Source organism: Talpa europaea (genome assembly GCF_964194135.1).
Source record: "Talpa europaea genome assembly, chromosome: 14".
Classification (NCBI taxonomy): domain Eukaryota; kingdom Metazoa; phylum Chordata; class Mammalia; order Eulipotyphla; family Talpidae; genus Talpa; species Talpa europaea.
Window position 1 is genome coordinate 6,827,056 of NC_140082.1, and position 20,583 is coordinate 6,847,638.

General features: G+C 55.8%; 1 protein-coding gene across 1 annotated transcript; it reads left to right on the forward strand.

Moving 5' to 3' along the window:
* Nucleotides 1-293: 293 nt before the first annotated feature.
* PLBD2 (phospholipase B domain containing 2) lies at nucleotides 294-20,156 on the forward strand (the record flags this gene model as incomplete). The annotated part of the gene is made up of 12 exons (XM_084254199.1): nucleotides 294-571; nucleotides 7,046-7,139; nucleotides 8,657-8,815; nucleotides 11,096-11,196; nucleotides 11,407-11,621; nucleotides 14,945-15,042; nucleotides 17,309-17,469; nucleotides 18,035-18,130; nucleotides 18,398-18,469; nucleotides 18,982-19,134; nucleotides 19,555-19,717; nucleotides 19,889-20,156. 12 exons carry the CDS (start codon nucleotides 294-296, stop codon nucleotides 20,054-20,056), a joined length of 1,758 nt encoding a protein of 585 aa, XP_084110325.1. The 3' UTR covers nucleotides 20,057-20,156.
* Between the last annotated feature and the right edge of the window lie 427 nt (nucleotides 20,157-20,583).

A 20,583-nucleotide genomic window follows, 5' to 3' on the forward strand; every position in this document is an offset into this window, starting at 1 on the left:
ATATTTACTCTGCTGTTCTTGCAACTTCTAGAGGTGAGAGATTTTGAAAACGGAGAAGTCGGGGAACGGGGGGGGGGGGGGGGGGGTCCAGACAGGCTTCGCGAAGGTGGACGGGGCCCTTTAAGGCAGGCCACGCCCCTTGCGCGCCGTGGGTCCCGCCCACCCCGGAAAGACTCGGCCTAGGCCCCGCCCCTCCCCAGGGGCCCACCAATGCCCTGTCTGCCCCGGGCCCCGCCCCCGCGTCGTAGAGCGGTCACGTGAGCCCCGGCGGCGGCGCCCGGCTCCGCGCCGTCATGGTGGCCCCGATGTGCGGCTCCCGGGGCGCTCGCCGGGCGCGGGCGCGGGCGCTGGCCCTGGTACTGGCCCTACTGGTCGGGCTATTCCTGAGCGACCTGACGGGCGCGATCCCGGCCCCGGGGAGCCGCGGGGGCCACGACGGGCCGGTGCCCCCCGCCTCCCGCTGCCGCTCGGTGCTCCTGGACCCCCGGACCGGCCAGCTGCGCCTGGTGGACGGCCGGCACCCCGAGGCCGTGGCCTGGGCCAACCTCACCAACGCCATCCACGAGACCGGGTAAGGGTTGGCGCGACCTCGCGCGGGGCCCCCCGGCACGGGGTTGTCTGTTGCCGGGCCGGCCTCTCGCCGGTGCAGCGCCCGCTCTCCGGGCTGTGTCCCCGGGGACGCCGGCACCGCACCGGGGCCAGGCTGGGTGGGAGCCGGTGCAGCATCCCTCAGGTCTGGGGCACCCGTCCGTCTCCAGCCAGGCCTGGCCTTACTCCCTGCCGCCAGGGCGCAGTGCCTCCAGCGCATCAGGTCCATGGCCGGCGGTTGATCCAGTAACTCCTACCCCCAGGGAGGCCAGAGCCCCCACCACCCAGCTCACCAGACGGTGGTCATGGCCCTCCTGTAGACTCCCATGGGTGCCAACCCCCTGCCTTCCTCCAGAGCCAGCGCAGCAGGACTGAACCAGGATTCCCGGCCAGTTTGAAAACAGAGGGTCCCTAAGCCCACATAGACTGGGGTGGTCTGGCTGCTTGGGCTCTGCTCCCTTCCCTCTGCTGGCCCGGTCCAGGGGAAGGCCGCTTGGCCAGGGACTTAGTATGGAGCCAGGTGTGCTGTCCTTGGCATTCATGGTCACATGCCTTGTTGCTGCGCCCCAGGCTGTCATTCTGTTGTGTAATTCTCACCCTGTTACTCTGCTGTCTGGGCTTCCTCATCTGTGGTCTGGATTTTGAGGATGTGTGCTGGCCAAGAGGTTGATGGTGTCACTCCTGATACCATGGCCTGTTCATTCATTCACTCATTCGGTGTGCTTGGTCTTGGGGACACAGAACTGAGCAAGGTAGGGGTCCCGTTCAGTGGGGGAGACAGACAAGGCCAGAAAGAAAAGCCAAGTCAGTGTGAATGCAGAAAGTATGCTTCTAGGCCTGGTCCTTGCCTAGGCCCTGAATCTAGAATGTGTTGGGGGATCTTGGAGAGACCTGTGTCTTCCCACTCCATCCTGGGTTCATCCCAGTGCTTAAACTACACTGCTCCCCCACGCCCCACAGCAGCCACAGTCTTCATCCTACTGCTGCCCCCATCCATTTCGCTGGTGAACATTCATTCCTGTAGGTGTTGGGGAGACACAGACCCTGCGGCTACCCCTATTCTGGTACTTTGTGGCATCGGACAGATGGGAGATTTGGGGAGGGAATTAGTGCAGGTACAGGAGCTTGGTGGAGCTAATCTGGGAAGGCTCCCAGAGAGAGGAGGCCACAGGTGGGCCTGGAGTCTATGGGGACACTAGAGTTTACTCTGTGACTGGAGTCTGGTGGCCCCACTCTCTGCTGACTGTACCCTGCTTCACAGAACTAACAGGGAATGCTTAGTCTTTGCCTGGATGCCAGCAAAGGGAGGAGACCGCGAGGTGGGGGCCTGCATGGAGAGGAACTTTGGCCCAGGAGGTGGCCTCTGGGCAGTGTTCTCAGCCATGGACAACAGGAGTGGAGAGCAGGCTTCCTTGGCTGAGCTGGATGGGTAGTTCTTCCTGGCCCAGCGCCACTGCTGTGTGACCTTGGGCAAATCACTTCAATTTCTGAGCCTGTTTCTTCACCTGAAGGTGGGGCTTGAAGAGAAGTTCATGGCATCGTGGAAAGCACCCTGTCTGTTTACCAAAGGAAGGAAGGAATGAAAGAGGTGTAGGTGTAGGGGAAACTGAGGCCTGGGGCGTGATCCCAGGTCTCCTCCATACTTCTTGCTCTCATCATCCTGGCATCTTTCTGGTCCTCGTTCTCTCCTCTTGTACTCATGTGCCCCTTTCCCTGAGTTTGACAGCACTTGGGGCTGATAGAGTATCAGAATTTCCCATTTTATAAGCAGGGAAATTGAAATCCTCAAAGGCAGACTCTTGAGAACTTGGGGTGAGATGAAAGAAAGACATCTAAGGAGTCCTCCTGGCCCTGGGCCGTGGGTGGTTGCCCCAGTTTTGAAAGGGTAGAGGTCAGAGTTGTGACTCCGCCATGCACCTGGGCCTGGGCCACCTCCTCCTTCTGTTTCCCAGATTTCACCACTGGGAATTTGGAGACAACTTCCACACCCTCATATCTCTCATTCAGTTGCGCTGTATCTGACTTTGGACCCTAATCCCCATGGAGCCTGAAACCAGAGACATTAGGATTTGGTGCCTGGAGATGAGAGAGACCCCCAGAGGCAGGGTCAGCGCCCGCCTGGCTCTGGCCTTGGTCCTGGGGAGGTGGAGGCATCCAGCCTGACCTTTCCCTCTCCTTACCTTAACTAACTACCCACCACCCCCAACCAGCCCTTTGATGTAAATTACTTCCTCTCCCTGTGAGAGGTAAACGCCAGTAAGAGCAAATCAACTTACTCATAAGCCAGAAACAACCCAACAAACCCAAACCCAACGCATTAAATTGGGTGAGACCTAGTTGTTAGAATGAGCTGGCCACAGAGAAGGGGGGCATCCCAGAGCGGGGGGCATCCCAGAACGGAGGGCATCCAGGGCACACCAAAGTGGGTGGTGGCCCCCTGCCAGTCTCACATGAATGGCCTTTCCCAAGCACTGCGTCTGGACTAGACCTGGGGTGGACTCAGACACGAGCCCCCCGACATAAGGTCACAGTGGCACCTGTGGGTTTTGCAGGAAAATAAAGAAGTTTGGGATCCATTGCTGCCAACTTTTATTTTTGTCAAACAAGTGCATTAAAAACAAAACAATATTTATCAACCTCCATCCTTCTGGTCTGATCAGGGATCAGCTGTTTTAGTGTCAAACAGGCAGAACCACAGCCAGGCCTGTCACGAGCAGCCCTTAGAGCATGTAGCTGGAGAAACACTCTCTTGTTGGTGATTTTCTTCTGGCCAGGGAAGGGGCAAGAGTCTCTCTCTTGGTCTGCACAGCATCCGGGGGTTCTTGGGGCCACTTGCCAGTGAGCTGTCCCATTTTACAGATGAGCAGGCTGAGGCTGGGGCCAAGGAAGTGCGAGGGAGGCCAGTGCCAGGTTTCCTGTCCAAAGGACAGATCCTCCTCTAACGTTTGCTAACTACAGGTGGCTGTGGGCATTGAGGATGGGGACCAGCTGGCAAAGCTCGGAGAAATTATTTGGTGACCGCTTAGGGCCTCAGGTAACAGGGGGATCCTCAGAGATCTGCCTTGGGGTCTCCAGCACTGAAGTCTGGTCAAGAATGGGTTCTGGATTTCTCCTCCCTGGGATTTCTGAGGACTCAGGATAAATGAATAAAACCCACCTAAACCACATCACCCCGGTTGCCCTTCGGGGTGCAGGGGAGCTCTCTTGAACAAAGACAGTGACTATTTCCTCTGTATTTGCAGTGCTGCAGCCTGGGGGGAGGGCACTGTCACTTCCCCTATTAGTTAGAAAAGTAACTAACTTTTCATGGTGAAAATTCCAGCAGCTTAGAAAGTGAGATGGGATGTGGAAGGTACCCCCCCTTCTTTCTTTCCATATATAACCATCTGTTACTTTTTCTTCCAGAAGGTTCTATGCATGAATAGACGAACCATACATCCATACATATGTACACGTATTGGGGTGTGTATGTCATGCTCTTATATATGGGGTTATCCTGTTCCCCCTTTTTTTTAAGCTTTGTTTCTGCTGCTTCATCAGCACAAGGCCTTGCACCACAGCGTTCTAGAAACCCCACATGCCTGGGCTATTTGAGCATCACACCCCTGGTGATGGATGTTTCGGGAGGGAGGGTTTTCCTTGGCTTTGGTGAGAAAGGTGGCTGTGTTCAAGGACCCCCTGAGGCTGTGTGAGCCCCCTAACTGCTGTGTGTCCCCAGGGTCTCAGCTCTCCCTCAGGGAGGGCAGCACTTTGCCTGGTGCCTCCTGAGGAAGCCACTGGCCTCTCAGCTGTGATCAGGGCTTGATCTGAAGAGTTTTTTTTGGTTTTATGCGGTTATGCGGGTCTCCCTGGACCCCTGCGACTGTTTATACTGAGGGAATGTGCATCCTGCGCCTTGCTGGAAACTTCCTCCTGCCCCCACCCTCTCCCCAGACTCCCTCCCCAGACTCCCAATCAGGCAAATATTTGGAGGTGGGCTCTGTGTATATCTCACGGAAGAGGAGCCTTTGGCCCAGAGAGGCAAGGCAGTTTGCCCTGAGGTAGCGCTGAGCAGAGAAAGATGGGGGAGCCAAGCAAAGCCTGAAGGAGTGCAGGCCCGGACACCCTTTGTCCTGTTCTCTTGACATTTAAGATCTTACTGTGGTCTCTGTGCTTTCTGTCCTCATCTGATTATACCTGAGTCACTGGTCTTAAATTCTTGGCTCTCGTCTTCCTTTATAAGACCTAACACTACCCCACCACCACCCGCCAAGAAAACACCACAAAACCTAGTTGAATTAGAGGCCCAGAGCACAGGCTGTGGAATCTTTGGAATCTTAGTTCCAGCTCTGCCCTGGACTTGCTGTGTGTGACCTCGGGTAAGTGGCCTGACCTCCGCGAGCCTCTCTTCCCACATCTGTAAAGTGGGGGAGAATAAAAACCTTGGGGTCTTTGGGAGGCTTTAGAGAGGGAGGTAAACAAGTGACACTTAGCACAGGGCTGTTTTTACCGCCTCGCAGCCCATAGCTCCATCTTCATGGCCCCAAGGTTCTTTGCTTCAGAACACAGAGAATTCGGGTTTCGCTCTTTTATGTTCCCTGTTCTCCCCTCCAAACAAGCTCCTACTTAAACTTCAAGATCAGAGAAGCTGTCACCACCTCTGTGAAGCCTTCCTAGATTTTGCTCAGCGGCAGCAGGAGTATACCTCCTCAGGGCATCCCCTTGGCATTTGATTTCTTATCATAACACTTATCCTGATGTATTGTCATCGGTTTACATGTCCCCCCAACTCCCATTAATTCCATGAATATCACTTATCCTTGTATACCCTCAGTGTCTGGCACCCAGAGGCGCTCGGAGAGGCTTGCTTGCCAAAAGCATTGGGTGTGGGTGTTTTGAGTCTTTTCCTCTCCACAGTCTCCTCCCAGGCAGAGCTGAGCTATTCCTGTCCTGGAGCTGCTGGGTAACTTTTTCACCAACTTCCCGAGAGACTTTCGGGCTGGGCATGGCTCTCCCTCGACCTCAAGCCTCTTCAAGGTCTCATTACTGTCTTCCTGTTGCCCTCGTTTTCTTTATAGAAATTCCCTTAAAAAATGCTTTCCTCTGGGTTACAGAAGTTGCCTGGGTAATATTTTTATATCCTTTTAAATCCAGACCCACAAAGGGAAAGATTGAGAGCTTGTGCAAAAACCACGACTTCGATACACAAAACCCAAAGAAAAATCAATCAGAAACTAGCGATGTTTCCAATATTGGCAACAAGCAAAGCCTAATATGTGGACACAGAGTTTCACCAGCCAGTAAGAAAAGATAAAAAGAAAACCCGGGAGAGGACGATGAGTAAAGGCCATGGAGCAAAGAACTATAAGTGGTCGATGAAAATTAGAAAATCTAGCTTCAATCGAGCACGACAATGAAAACAACATGGTGGCATCTCTCGGTCGTCACCTTAGTGGAGATGAAGTTGATAGGAGTCGTGTTAAGCGAGGCGGTGGGAAGATAGGGCTTTGTGCATTGTGGAAAGTCAGTGCATGCCCCTGGCAGTCTCGGTCTGGCAGAAATACCGAGTCTGGGGTGTTGCCAAAAGAATCAGCGGATCCCTGCCTCCTAGCAAGCTGTTCGAGTGACCCAGATGCATGTTGGGGTACGAGGGGTGCTGCTCTAGAGGAAGAGTGGGCATCAGACTGCCTAGAATCAAACCCAGGTGCTGCCCTCTTCTGGCTCTGTGAGCTTGGCAAGTGAGTCAGCTCGTGCCCAGGGCTGCGCTGTGTAACAAACCAGCCCCAGGTCCAGCGGCTTAAAACGACAACCAACTGGCCTTGTGGTTTGTGGATCTGGGGGGTCTGGGGGTGGCTGGGGCAGCTCTGCTCCAGGCTGCAGGTCTCTCCTGCTCCTGGGACCCACGTTCTCGTGACAACAGCAGGGGCTCATCTTGTGAGTGACTCACAGTCACTTCCACCCACGCCCCAAAGCAAGTCCTATGACCTGGCTCAAGTCAAGGGGGCAGGGAACGACACTTGAACCACTGGGATGGAGGCTCTGAGCTTCCATTTCCTCTTCTTCTCTGTGTTGGAGAAGTTAGGGGCCTGCCTTGTAGGATTGTGGGGTTGGCATGAGGGTGAGATGAGTTCGTGAGTAGGTGGGAAGTGGCTGGAACAGGGCCTGGCCCAGAGGATACCCTCACCGGACATTAGCTGGTATTGTTGGGGGATGGGAATATAGGGTAGAACAACTTTGGGGGGAGGATGTTTGTCAGTACCTGTTAGAATTAGAAGCCGTGTGCCCTGTGACCTGGCTGAGCCTGACGGAGTGCACAGAGACAGACCGCGCACATTCCATGAACACACAGCAGGTCCTTGCTGAGTTGTTTTTATGCTTGAGACCTGGAGAAAGCCATGCGCTGAGCCGAGCCCTGGCTTCAACCTTGCCCTGGCGCTAGTCCCTGTACTGACTGAGCACCCCTGTCCCTCCGTTCTAGGTGGGCCTTTCTGGAACTGCACACCGATGGCCGCTACAATGACAGCCTGCAAGCCTATGCTGCAGGCGTGGTGGAGGCTGCCGTGACCGAGGAGGTAAGGCCAGCAGGAGGGAAACAGGCTTCCTGGGCCCCCACCCCACGGACTTGCTCCTCAAGGAGCTTGGGAGGGTCCTGAGATAGGTGCAGAGTGGGGTTCCTGTTCCCAGCCCCCATCTGGTTGGGGAGCAGAAACTCACATGCATTTTTTAAAAGTTTACACTCGGGAGGCCTCCCTGATGGCCTAGGGGTTGAGTCTCAGTGCTACACCGCTAAGGCCTGAGTTCGATCCCCAGCCAGGAAGTGACCCACATGGCGCAGCAGACCTCTCCTGTCTCCCTGCTGCTCCCCTCAGCAGTGTATTTCAGTAGATCCCCCGGTTCTGCTCCCCACTCTGTCTCTGGTGAATCCTTTCACCCCCCGCACCTCTGGCCTACACCCCAGTTCTTCTATGCAAAAAAAAAAATTTGCACTAGGTACTATTTGATGCATTTAAAAAATGTGTGACGGATTCCTAGTGACGAAGCACAGTGATGAAATGAACACCCAAACCACAGCCTACAGTGTTACCGATACACTGAATCCCCCACCTCCAGGGGCACCCACCACCCTAAATATGGTGCTTTCTTTCATTCACTCACTCAGTGAATTTTTAATAGACTCACCTGCCATACAATTCACCATTTTAAAATGTACAGCTCAGTGGTTTTTTAGGATACTCATAAGGTGCTGCAACCATCACCCCCCCATCTAATTCTAAAACATTCTTAGCGCCCCAGACAGAAACCTGCCAGCAGTCCCCTCCTTTGTCTCCTCCCCTCCCCTCCCCCCAGCCCCTGGTAACCATGAATGTACTTTCTGTCTCTATGTGTTTGCTTATTTCTGACACTTCTATAAATGGAGACCCACCATGGTGGCCTTTGGTGACGGCTGTGGGTGGCCATGGCTCGTGCACAAGACCCACCCATAACTTCTCTCCTGCGAGGATGTCAGCGGGTGGCTTTGGGGTTCTGGGCCAGGCCTGGGTGTACTTGGCTGGGCCCACTGGCGCTTTTGCAGTCAGCTGGCCGGTCGGCTGGGCCAGGCTGGCCTCGGAGGGTCTCATTCATATGTCCAGTGTCAGCTGTCCATTAGCTGGGGTGACAGGGACGCCTGGGCTGAGGCTCATGGTCTCTCAGCCGGCTTGTAGTAGGCCCTCAGGGCAGCGGGGGTGCAGAGGCCTCTCGAGGGCTGCTTGAACTGGCACAGCAAGGACACTGGGACATAGTAGGTGCTCAAATAAGTATTAGTTTGACTGACTGATTGACTGGCTACTCACATAGATGGGAGCCCCCAGTGCAGAGCCAGGGGTACCCTGGGACAGACTTGGAAGGCTAAAGGTTCTCAGAGGAGGGGTGGAAGCTGGCTGGGAAGGACACTGGGGAGGGGAGCCAGCGTGAGCAAGGTGCTGTTTGGAGACCTGGAAGGGGGTGAGGACTCTGAGCCTGGGGTGGGCCTAGAGACCCCTGGGTCCTCAGGGAGGCAGGAGGCCTGGCCCGCCCCACCCCTACCTTCGCCCACCTTGCTGCCCTGCAGCTCATCTACATGCACTGGATGAACACGGTGGTGAATTACTGCGGCCCATTCGAGTACGAAGTCGGCTACTGTGAGAAGCTCAAGAGCTTCCTGGAGACCAACCTGGAGTGGATGCAGGCGGAGATGGAGTCGAAGAAGAACTCCGCTTACTGGCACCAGGTGGGCGCGGCCGCCACGCGCAGTGGGAGTGGGGGCAGGGCTGCCGGGGCACCTGCCTCTGTGCCGGGGCTCTCCCAGCTGGCCGTCCCGCCTGGCCCCCGCTCCCCTCAGCCAGCCCTCTGTGTCCAGCGTCTGTCTGTCATGGTGTCCATCCCTCGCTCACCTGCCACTCACTGTCTGTCCAGCTTCCGCCTGTCCTTCCGGCCTTCCGCCCCAGCCTCTGTCCATCAGCCGCTCTGCCTTCCTGCTGCCGAAGAATCACTGAGGACGTGTAGTTAATTGTCAGCTCGCTGTTGTACTTGCACACAGGCATGCGGCCTGATTGTTTCCATCAGATGCAGTGAAAACAGTGCTCGGAAAGAGAGGGAGGGAAACGGGAGAATTAAAACACTCCGGGAAGGTTGGGCGCAGTGAGTGTTGTGTTTTCCTTCCTCGGGTGAGCTGCTGGGGGCTCCCCACTGAGAGACTTCCCTGCAGGGTGCTCTCTGCCTTTGGGTTGCTCTTTAGTCATCAGTGAAGTCACTGATTTCTGGATTTCCTGAAATAGCTCGAGTTTACTGTGAAGTACATGCCATAGACCACCTCTAGAAATTGGCTCTTAGTGTCTGTTAGCATGTTCGCCTAGCCTAGGCCAAGTTTACCCCACTTCCCGCAGTAGAATTTCCCACTGTCCACGCACCCATCTACTCACACCCTCACGGGAGTAGGTTCTTCCTCCCACCCACCTGCTCACCCAGCCATCCACCCATCTTACCCTCCACTCATGCATCCATACATCCATTCATCCATCATCTGCCCGTCTACCCATCCATCCATCCATCAACCATCATCTACTCTTCTGCCCATCCATCCATCCATCCATCATCCATCCATCCATCCATCCACCCACCCATCATCTACCCATCCATTTATCCACCCACATATACATCCCTCCATCCCTCCATCTATATGGATCCATCTGTCTGTCCATCCGTCTGTCTAGTTTGTCAGCCTGTTCATCCACCCACCCACAAATCTTTGACTCTTTCTTTTCATTCACCCATCTGACACTCACCTGGAGCAGATGATCTTGTTTAGCCTGGTTGTCAGTCCTTCCACCCACCCATCCTGTTGGTATGCCCATTTGGGTGCCTGTCCATTGCTTGCCTATCTGTCTACCCTCTGTTCTTCCTCCTGTCCCCAGTCCAACCGTTTATCTCTCTGGCCATCCTGTTTGCTACATTTCCTGCCTTCCTCCTGCTGTCCATGCACCTCTCAGCCTGTTCCTCTGTTGATTGAGCACATCTGCTGTCTCCTTAGAGACTTGGATCTCCCAGTTCTCTTGGGACGAGGTCCCTGTTCTTGAATGTGCCCTGCACATGCTCCCTCCCCAGCATCATTTGCTGCTGGCCTCTTGTGCTATGCTCCAACTTCCCTGGCCTCCTAGTACGAGATGTGTCACGTCTTATCTCAGGGTTATGACCGTGCTGTTCCCTTGGCCTGGAACACCGTTCCTATTCCCCTTGTGTCCGCTGACCCACCACCCCTTACCTCAGCATCCTGAATTTCTTTGCCGCTTAGTGAGGCATTCAATCTGTCTTTAGCTAGATTCCAGCCCAGGAGGATAAGGCAAAGACCACATCTGCTGTGGTTCCTGCCATATCTTTAGTGCCTAGCACTGGGCTGTACCGAGTAGGTGCTTTATAAGTAAAGGTGTCCAGTTTTTGTAAATGAATGAATGAAAGAATCTATCTTCCTGCCCATCCTACTGACTAGACACTTGTTCGTCCCTCCAGTCTCCATCCCATCTACATAATTGCTTCTCCCGCTGTCCTTCTGCCTGTCCATCCATCCATCTATCCATTCATCCATCTTGTGTAGTGTGGCAGGCTTGGGCCACAGCTCCGTGGGGAACATGGGGATGATACTTCCAGGTTACAGAACAATCACAGTGATAATGGGGAGAAGTCAACTGTAGGAGACAGGTGCCCTGAAACAGGAAGCTGTCAGCAGTGGGTCAGGAAAGGATGGGAGGCTTCCTGGAGAAGGTGGCTTTGAGCTGGGTGATCAGAGGTCAGCAGAGGTGGGGACACTCATCTAAAGGCAGGGAGGTGTTTGGCATGGAGGGGTGGGAACTGAATAAGGGGGTGGTCAGGGCTGGCTGGAGCCTGGAGGGTGGACACGGGCCTCTCCCGCTCTGTCTGGACCCCAGGCTGGAGCTCCTTCCATTGCAGGAGCAGGTGTGAGCCTGGAGAGAGGCCTCACCCTCCCTCTGCCCCCGCCCTCTGCCCCCTCCCCTAGGTGCGGCTGACCCTCCTGCAGCTGAAAGGCCTAGAGGACAGCTATGAAGGCAGTGTGGCCTTTCCAACTGGGCAGTTCACCATCAAACCCTTGGGGTTCCTGTAAGTGCCACGCCAGTGTGGACAGGGCAGGGGAAGGGCCATGCGCCTCCTAGGCAGACATAACTGGGCCCAGCACTGGTTCTGCCCCTTCCTGGCCATGTGGCCTAGACTGGTCAGCGAGCTCCCAGGGCCTGTGCTCCCTCTTCTGGGGAGTGGGCATGGCATGGCACCCACAGCCTCAGTGGTAACCCCCCGCCCCGGCCTCCTCAGCCTGTTGCAGATCTCTGGGGACCTGGAAGACTTAGAGCCAGCCCTGAATAAGACCAGGACCAAGCACGTCCTGGGCTCGGGCTCCTGCTCTGCCCTCATCAAGCTGCTGCCAGGCCAAAGCGACCTCCTAGTGGCCCATAACACCTGGAACTCCTACCAGCACATGCTGCGCATCATCAAAAAGTACCAGTTCTACTTCCGGGAAGGCCCCCAAGGTGGGTGGGTGTGTGTGTCTGTGTGTGAGTGTGAGGGGCACACGGGGCCTTGGCCTCATAAATACTGGGGTCACTGTAGAGCCATTCCAAGAGTCTCTCTGATTTTCCTGTTTCACAAGGGGTATCAGTAAGCTGTGGCTGCATAACAAATCACCCCACATTTAAGACAAGATCGTTAAATACAACGTTTTTTTTTTTTGCTTACATGGCTGCTCAGCTGGGCTCGCTGTGCTTCTGAGCGGGCTGACCTTGGATGGCCTCACTTGCCCATCTTTGTTGTCAGCTGGGGTGAGGAGGCAGCTGTGCTTATAAGGCCTTTCATCCTCTTGTAGGCTAGCATGGGCTTGCGCATGTATCTCTGGGCAGGGAAGTGTGGAAGGCCTCTTGAGGGCTGGTTGAAACTGGCACACTTCTCTGTTGCCCAGAGCAAGTCATGTGACCAGCTCAGATTCCAGAGGTAGGGAAATAGGCCCCCTAGAAGGAGCTGCAGAGTCAGTTGCATGTGATATGGGCTTGGGAGAATTGCAGCCATGTTTGCAAATAGTCAGCCATGCAGGGAATGCATACATTCATTCTTGTCAAATGTGAACATCTGGCAGTGAGGCCCACCCCGCCACCTGTGTCCCCAGTGTCAGCCCCAGAGGTAGCTACTGCCAGATGTTTGCCTTGGCTCCTTGGCCAAACTCAAAAACTTGGTGTCCCTAGGAGGTGGCGAGAGGGGGAGGAAATGCACACCCTCACTCGTTGCTAGTGCGGGTAGGAATTGGCGTGGCCACTGGGGAGAGAACCCAGCGGCATCTAATGAAATTCCAAAGCTGTCACTCCGTTGATCCAGTGATTCTCTGATGCAGGATTGTCCCTAGAGAAACATCTCCATGTCTGCACCATGTCAACTGCCCGAGTGGTTTGGAAACAACTAGCACTCGTTGACTGAGATGTGAATAAACTTCTAAGTTGACATCTCTACAGAAAAGTGTGCGCTCGTAAGGGGTTTTTGCACATCGGACACGCCTGTGTGCAAGTTTCCAGTTGGAGGGCGGGATGTGGCCAACCCCTAGACCCCCAGGCTGGAGCTCCTCCCATTGCAGGAGCAGGTGAGCCTGGAGAGAGGCCTCACCTTTCAGAAGCTTCCACCAGAAGCTTCTCCCCTGTCCCTTCTCTGGTGCCACCCCCACCCTGGAAGAGTCTCTATCCTGACTTGGAACAGTGAGATGAGCTCTGCCTGACTTTGAACGTTAGGTGATTGGAAACCCAAAGCAAGGCTTCAGATGTTACCTCCACTCTGCGTACTGTCGCGAGATCCAGCCATGCTGTCGTGTGACCGCAACCTCATGCTCACTGCGGTGTACCCATTAACATTTTCACATCTTAAAAAAAGACCCCGGCATGAGTGACATGTCGTGTACCATAGAAAATTGGAAAATACGGTCGAAAACCTTTTTTTTCCTAGCCTTTAAAAAAATGTGCCTCCATTTTGCCATTGGTTTTAATTTCTGCTGCTTCTTGTTGCCACAAATTTCAGCAATACTTTTAGAGGAAGAAATACATCTGCCAGATACCCTCCCCGCAAATTCCAGATCCTTCCATAGAGGAAAGTGCTGTTGCCACTTTGGTTTACATCCATCTGGATCTGGGGGGAGGTGTTTATATGTGTATATATGTGGTCTTGCTTAAAACCCATAGGCTTTATAAGAAAAGTTTTAGATTTGCAGGTAAATGGAGTAAACAGTGCAGAGTTTGGCCCAGGAGCCAAGGCAAACATCTGGCAGCAGCTACTTCTGGGGCTGACACTGGGGCACAGGTGGTGGGGTGGGCCTCGCTGCCAGGTGTTCACTGATGGACCAGCTTTGGCATATTATTAGCAACTGAAGGCGCTGGTTTGAGTTTGAGTTTGTTCTGTGTGGCAGAATTCAGTTGATTTTGACACAGTATCATACAGATTAGCCTCACTGCCCTACAAAGTCTGCTCTCTGGGTTTTTAAAAAAACATAAATAAGATGATTCCCTGCAAATTGTTTCCAGTTTGCACCTTTTGCCCCACTGTTGGCCTTGGGAGAGTTTTCAACATTGCCATAATGGATCCACTTTTTAACAGCTGTGTGTTAAACCTCAGTCCCCAGTTGAAGATTTGGGACACATCCAGGTCTTTGCTGTTTGAAGCAGCAAAGCAAGTGGGCCCAGAGAGGCTTCCTAGTGCAGATGCTAGGTTAAAGGATGGGCATAATTGAATTTTCAGTCTCTAGATAGATACAGCTAAATTGCCTCCAAATTGGGCCGATTTATGCCTCCACCATCAGCCTATGAAGGTGGTGACTCCCCCCCCCCCAACTTTGCCAGCACTGGGTATTATGGTTCATTTCAATTTTCCCATCCTGGTGGGATGGGATAACATACTAAACTAAGTTCATTTTTGTGCCTGGAACTCCCTGTACCTGAAGTACATCCCTGAGAAGCACTGGGCTGGTTATATGACTTTGTAGGCCTACTGTGCATCCACTGTTGTGCTAGAAGCTATTTCTGTGATCTGGTAGCTAAAACCCTCACCACTGGCCAGCAGATACGTGGCTGAGCTGGGATTCTGCCCAGGTTTCCTCCTCCCTTCGTATGGAATATTATGCAGCCATAATGAAGGAAGTCCTGGCATGCATGGACATTGAGGACATTATGCTAAGTGAAATAAGCCAGATGCGGAAAGACAGATAACACCTGATCCCATTTGTATGCGGAACCTAAAAGCAACAAACTCAGAAACTGAGTAGATCATGGATGGAAGGGCCATGTGGGGACTGGGAGAGGTTGGTGAAATGGAACAAAGTTTCAACTAGAAGATGATTAAGTTCTGGGGTGAGATAGTTAGTAATACTGCACTGTGGACCTGAAATGAGTGGGGGAAGCAGGACTTAGTGTTCTCACCAACATGGTGCCGTGAGGGGCTGGCGTGTCGGCCAGCCTGGCTGTGGTCCGTTCTGTCATCCCAGAGCTCACCTTAAATCTGGACAGTTAAGTCAACTAGATCGCAATAAAAGGGAGAGGAGAAGCAACCCCAAAGTAGAGCCTGTGCTTTTAGGCCCCTAGCTGTCACCTTCGGAATGATGATTTTTACAACTCTTTGCAATCAAAAAAGGGGGGACTGCATTGCTCTGAGCTCGTACACGCACACACACACACACGTGTGCGTGTGTATCAAGTGGCCTGCTTTGCAAATGTCAGAAGGGACAGAGTGGGGCTCCCTATGAGCCCTGCTGCTCTGCACCCAGGTTGGGGTGCAGGGCTCCTGTGGAGTTGTGGAACCAGCACCCTCACCCTGCCCCTCTCCCTGACAGAGCCCTCTCCGCTGGTGCCCGGCAATGAGCTTGTCTTCTCGTCCTACCCCGGTACCATCTTCTCCTGTGACGACTTCTACATCCTTGGCAGCAGGCTGGTGAGTCGTGTCGTCCTGTCCCCGTCTCTTGTCCCCGTCCCCAGGGCCGCTTCCCACCCAGCAGCTCAGGGCCAGCAGGATGTACCCTCTTGACCCGAACACAAGAATGGGGTACCCTTCCAATGCTGTGGTCCCTCTGACCGCTTGTTAATGTGGGTTCCCAGCCCCGCGTGGGGCCCCCACGTCCTACAGCTGGCATGGGACTCTGCATTGTAACGCAGCTGCTCAGAAATCACCGGTCTTGGGGCCCTTGTGAAATCCCCTTGACCTCAGCGACCCCATCTGGTTTTTATGTATTGAGGATAAGCTGCCTCCCTCTCCCCCCACCTGGCCCTGCTCTTTCTCACACTGCCTTCCCTCTCCCTGTCCACACGCCCTCTAACCTGGCCAGGTTTTCAGAATAAATGTTGTTTACAATGTGTTGTTTTTACCGGCTTTCCTGGCTGGGGCCCAAACTCGTTTAGAAATCTGTCCCTGGCACCCCTCGCCAAGGCAGCCAGCCTGCGATCGCCAGGGCAACACGGTGGAGGAGAAAAAACATCATTTAAAAAAAGCCTCTCAGATGCAGAAGATGCCAGTTCCCTGGGGGAGGGGAGGGGGGACGGAGTTTCTTTCTTTCTTAGGACTTACCCCCCTTAGATGTGGAAAGAGGCTTGAGAGGGTCAGGTGGAACATGAGGGGTCCCCCTCGCTGCAGTCAGGGTGAAGCCGGGGGAAGGACAAGCTGAAATGGTTTAATCCACTTACCTGCAAAGTCTCCAGGCGGGTCATGATCCCCTCATCTGGGTCTTTAATGTTTTTGTGCCACACACGCCATCCCCCTGGCAGTCTGGGGTGCTGTGAACCCCTTCTCAATAATGTCTTTTAAATGCATAAACCAAAGCACGCAGATTATAAAGGAAACCAATTCTGCTGAAACGTGTTCATCGAAATAGAAATCAACACATCGAGGAGGAAGATCTGGCAGCAGGTGTGCTAACCGCCCTCATTTAGAGTAACGGGGAGCACAAAGGATTATCTAGGGGACCTGCAATCCTGAGCTATGGAGGGGAAGGCCCCTGTTCCGTTGGTGACAGTCGGTGCTGGCACTGGGCTGTCTCCCTGTCGGCAGTGGGAGGAAATGCTCAATTTCAACTTGACGTTAGTGAAAATGGAGAGGTGTTTTCCCAGCCACGTCTGCCAGCTCCCTGGACACAGCCTAAGAACCCCCCTCACCCCCCAGAGAGGAGCTGCCACCAGGCTGCCAGTGTGAGGCCCGGCCGTGGCCTTGGATGCTAAGAGCAGCTGTGAGGGCCAGGGAGAGAGGGCCGAGGGGATGCCGCTGAGAGGCTGCTTTGCAGCTTCTTCTCAACCATCACACATGGCTCCTGCTGTCGTTTAGCCTTTTTCCGGCCTTGAATGCTGAGGAAAGGAGCCTGCTAACTCTCTGGTGGAGGGGACCAGCCCTGATTTAAGAGCTGGAAGCGCAGGGGTCGAATCCTGGGGTCCACCCACTTACTGTGATGTTGGCAAGTTTCCTAGCGTCCTCTAGCCTCGGTTTACCTTTCAGCGAGAAGGCGACAGGGTTGCGTTTCTCCCAGGCGGGCTGCAGTTCGTTGAGGTGGTGGTTGGCCAGGCTGATAGCTGCAGGCCACCCAGCTTTCCCTGTGAAACTGCAGGGAAGTGTAGACATGTGTGTTTTCTTTCTCTGTTTTAGTTTATTTTTTGAAGATTTATTTATTTATTTATTTATGCATACACGAACTGGGATAGAGGCCAGAGGTATAGGGGCCGGGGGGTGAGAGGATTCACCAGAGACAGAGTGGGGAGCAGAACAGGCAGACTGATGAAATACACTGCTGAAGGGAGCAGTGGGCGAGACAGGAGAGGTCTGCTCCGCCATGTGGGTAGCTCCCTGACTGGGGATCAAACTCATGCCGTAGTGGCTGGCAATAGCTTGACAGCGCTGAGATTTAATCCCTGCGCCACCAGGGAGGCCCTCTTTTTCTGAGGAAAGAGCTCACCAATGTGAGGGGTCCATAGGGGCAGCACCTGGGTGCTCTTGGTGGGGGGGAGGGCAAAGTTAGAAACATGATTGTGAGCTCCCCTCAGTTCTGATCCATGAACCAGAGGGGAACATGCACCTGAACTGGTATGTGAGGTTGTGAACAACTGTTAGCCATTTGACCTCTGAACCAGGACTGATGCAGTACTGCCACTGGGTGACGGCGTGCCCAGCTGTAAGTCAGGTGGCCCTTCAGCTCAGCGACCCCTTGGCTCTCCCGCAGGTGACACTGGAGACCACCATTGGCAACAGGAACTCGGCCCTCTGGAAGTACGTGCAGCCCAGAGACTGCGTGCTGGAGTGGGTGCGCAACCTCGTGGCCAACCGCCTGGCCTCGGACGGGGCCTCCTGGGCAGACATCTTCAAGAACTATAACAGTGGCACGTGAGTGGGCTCCTGGCACTGTGGCTTCCTTGCCCAAGAACTGGACCAAACCCCCTCCAACACCCAGACCCCAGGGAACCTGACTGGTCCAGAGGCCACTCCCCCCACAGCCTCTGCAGATCCCCCTCATGGGTCTCATGAGTTGGAAGGAGTCTTCCAGTCCCCTTGTTTTACACAAGGGGAAATGGAGACTCAGGGACAAAGGGATATGCCTTCCCGCCCCCACCCCCTCCTCCTCTCAGGGAAATGCCCCCAGGGGAAAGACAGAAAGAGAACTTCAAACTGGAGCGCCCTGGGGAGCACTGATCAGGAGGTGGACATGGCAGGGATCTGGATATTGTATCTTGGAATGTCAGGCAGAAGAAATGACTTTTATTTCTAGGGAGCCATAGACTACTCAGGAGCAAAGAGCATGAAGGGAAAAGGGTTTGCGAATGTGAGCTCAAGCTGCAGTGTCAGAATGATAGTCGGGTGGCTGACACCCACAGGTCACCCCTGCGCCAGGATTCCTGGCCATGTGGGGCTTGCGTGGTGGCGTGGTCAGGCCCCCCATTTGGCCCGGCAGGTACAACAACCAGTGGATGATCGTGGACTACAAGGCATTCGTGCCCGGCGGGCCCAGTCCTGGGAGCAGGGTGCTGACCATCTTGGAGCAGCTCCCGTGAGTACCCGGGAGAGGGGCTGGTGCACCAGGCAGAGGAACCACCTAGGCAGAGGCCAGGAGGCTGCTGAAACGGGAGGGGAGGGAGGGGAAAGCTAAGGCAGGCGGGACTGGAAGGGAAGGCAGCCTCGGACTGGGGCTACAGAGACAGGACCTCATCTACCCCATCCCCAGGCAATGGGGAGCCATCGGGGTCCTTGAGCAGGGCAGTGCCCCCAGGAGCCTCTCTCTCACCGCTCCTGCCCCCATCTCTCCTCTCGGCGCCAGGGGCATGGTGGTGGTGGCCGACAAGACCTCGGAGCTCTACCAGAAGACCTACTGGGCCAGCTACAATGTCCCGTATGTCCCCCCACCATCCCTGCCCATTTATGTCCCCCCCAGCTTTCTGCCGGTGAGGGGTCCTTCCCAGGTGATCCTTTAAACCTGCAGAGCAAAGAAACCCACCCCCTCTTCAGCCAAAGAGTTTGGGAACCAGTTGTGGGGCTCATGTCCGCTCTGTATGACCTCCCGGTCTACACCCGTGTCTGGGTTGCAGGCCGGGTGGCCCAGCCTAGGGCCGACACCCAAGGCTCTCCAGGTGGATCGACTTTAGGTGGCTTGTCTCAGCTGACCCCCGGTTGTGGTGACCACGCTCCTCTGTCTCACCAAGGAGGCCCCTGAGGGCCCAGCGTCCCGGGGTCCCATGAATGCTCACGGAGTCTGGATTTGAACCACCTCGGACCTGAGCCCAAGCTTGCCCCCTGCCGGCCTGGCTGGTGGGACTGTTAGTGCTCACGTGCTGGAGACCCCCCAGACCAGGGTTTGGCCAGGTGAGGGGGGCAGGGTGGGGAGTGACCGTTCTGGTCCCGCAGGTCCTTCGAGTCTGTGTTCAACGCCAGCGGGCTGCCGGCCCTGGTGGCTCGCTTCGGGAACTGGTTCTCCTACGACGAGAATCCCCGGGCCCAGATTTTCCAGCGGAACCACTCGATGGTGCACGACATGGAATCCATGCTCCAGCTTCTGAGGTGCGTGCCCCCCAATTGGCCCCTCACAGCCGGCCTGGCGGTCCTGTGGCCGACCTTGCTGATGGGTGAGGGCACTGCCACTGGGGACCGGTACCAGAGAAGCCGGCACAAGATAGGTTCCCCACCGCCCCCGGGGCACCCCGTCTGTGGGGAGGCAGAGCTCCACCGCTCGGAGAGCAAGAGGTTAACGGGCGGGGTCTGAGGCCCAGGACGGGCCCCGGGGGAGTGATGCCCGTGCAGGGCTCCAAATGCTGAGCATGGCACGTGGGTGGCGGGGGGTGAGGGAACCCCAGGAAGAGCAGCAGCGTGAGCCAAGGCTGGGCCGTGGAAAGTCGGGTAGGGGGCTGCCGCCCCTGTAGCGGCCCCTCCGCGGCCTCCCCTTCCTTCCCAGCGGGTAACGTTCCCGACCTCCCCGTCCAGGTACAACGACTTCCTCCACGACCCCCTGTCACTGTGCAAGGACTGCAGGCCCCAGCCCAACGGGGAGAACGCCATCTCCGCCCGCTCCGACCTCAACCCGGCCAACGGCTCCTACCCCTTCCAGGCCCTGAAGCAGCGCTCCCATGGAGGCATCGACACCAAGGTGCCGCCTCTGCCGCGCAGGGCCGTGGGGGGGCTGTGGGGGGGGGGCCCTGCTTGCTGGCAGAGGGGTGAAGGCTGGGCCTAAGCGGGAGGCTGGCATCAGAACTGGGCGGGGGTGGGCCTCAGGGCCCCCGGGGCTGGTGCTCAAGGACCTCTCCCTCCCGGCCTCCAGGTGACCAACATGGCCCTGTCCAAGCTCATGGGCATGCTGGCGGTCAGCGGCCCCACGTGGGACCAGGTGCCCCCGTTCCAGTGGAGCACCTCGCCCTTCAGCGAGCTGCTGCACATGGGCCAGCCCGACCTCTGGAAGTTCTCGCCCATACGAGTCTGGTGGGACTGAGGCGCCGCCTCTCCTCTGCTGCCTTCTGCCCCTGCTGTGCCCAGCAGGCCACTCCTGCCCCGCCCCCCCGTGGGCTGCGCCCCTGCTGTACCCAACCTGCCCCCTGGGTCTGCCAGGGTCGTCTTCCTGGGGCTGGCTCCCAGGGTGGGATACAGAGCCCGAGGGTGCAGGTGAACTCGTTCTCCCCTGCGAGCGGGTGGTGCCTTCCCTCTCCTCTGTCTTCCCGGGTCTGCCTGTCTCTCCTCTCTGGGCTTCTCTCTCCCACCCTGGAGCCCCCGCCTCAGGCGGCCCCTCCTGAAGCTTTGGGAAGGGTCCTGGAGTCAGGTTCTGGGCCCGCAGTGGGACAGGACGGGACTGTTCTGGTCCTTTCCTTCCAGGGTCACTCCTGTCGGTGACCCTGGATCTCCTGCGGGGCCTCGGCCCCTGCGACTTGGGCATTACTTCCAGGCACTCCTCCTGGCCCCGGCTGCAGCCCTCTCCTTCTTTGGGAGGGAACCCCCAGTCCCCCCTTCTGGGCAGCTTCCTCG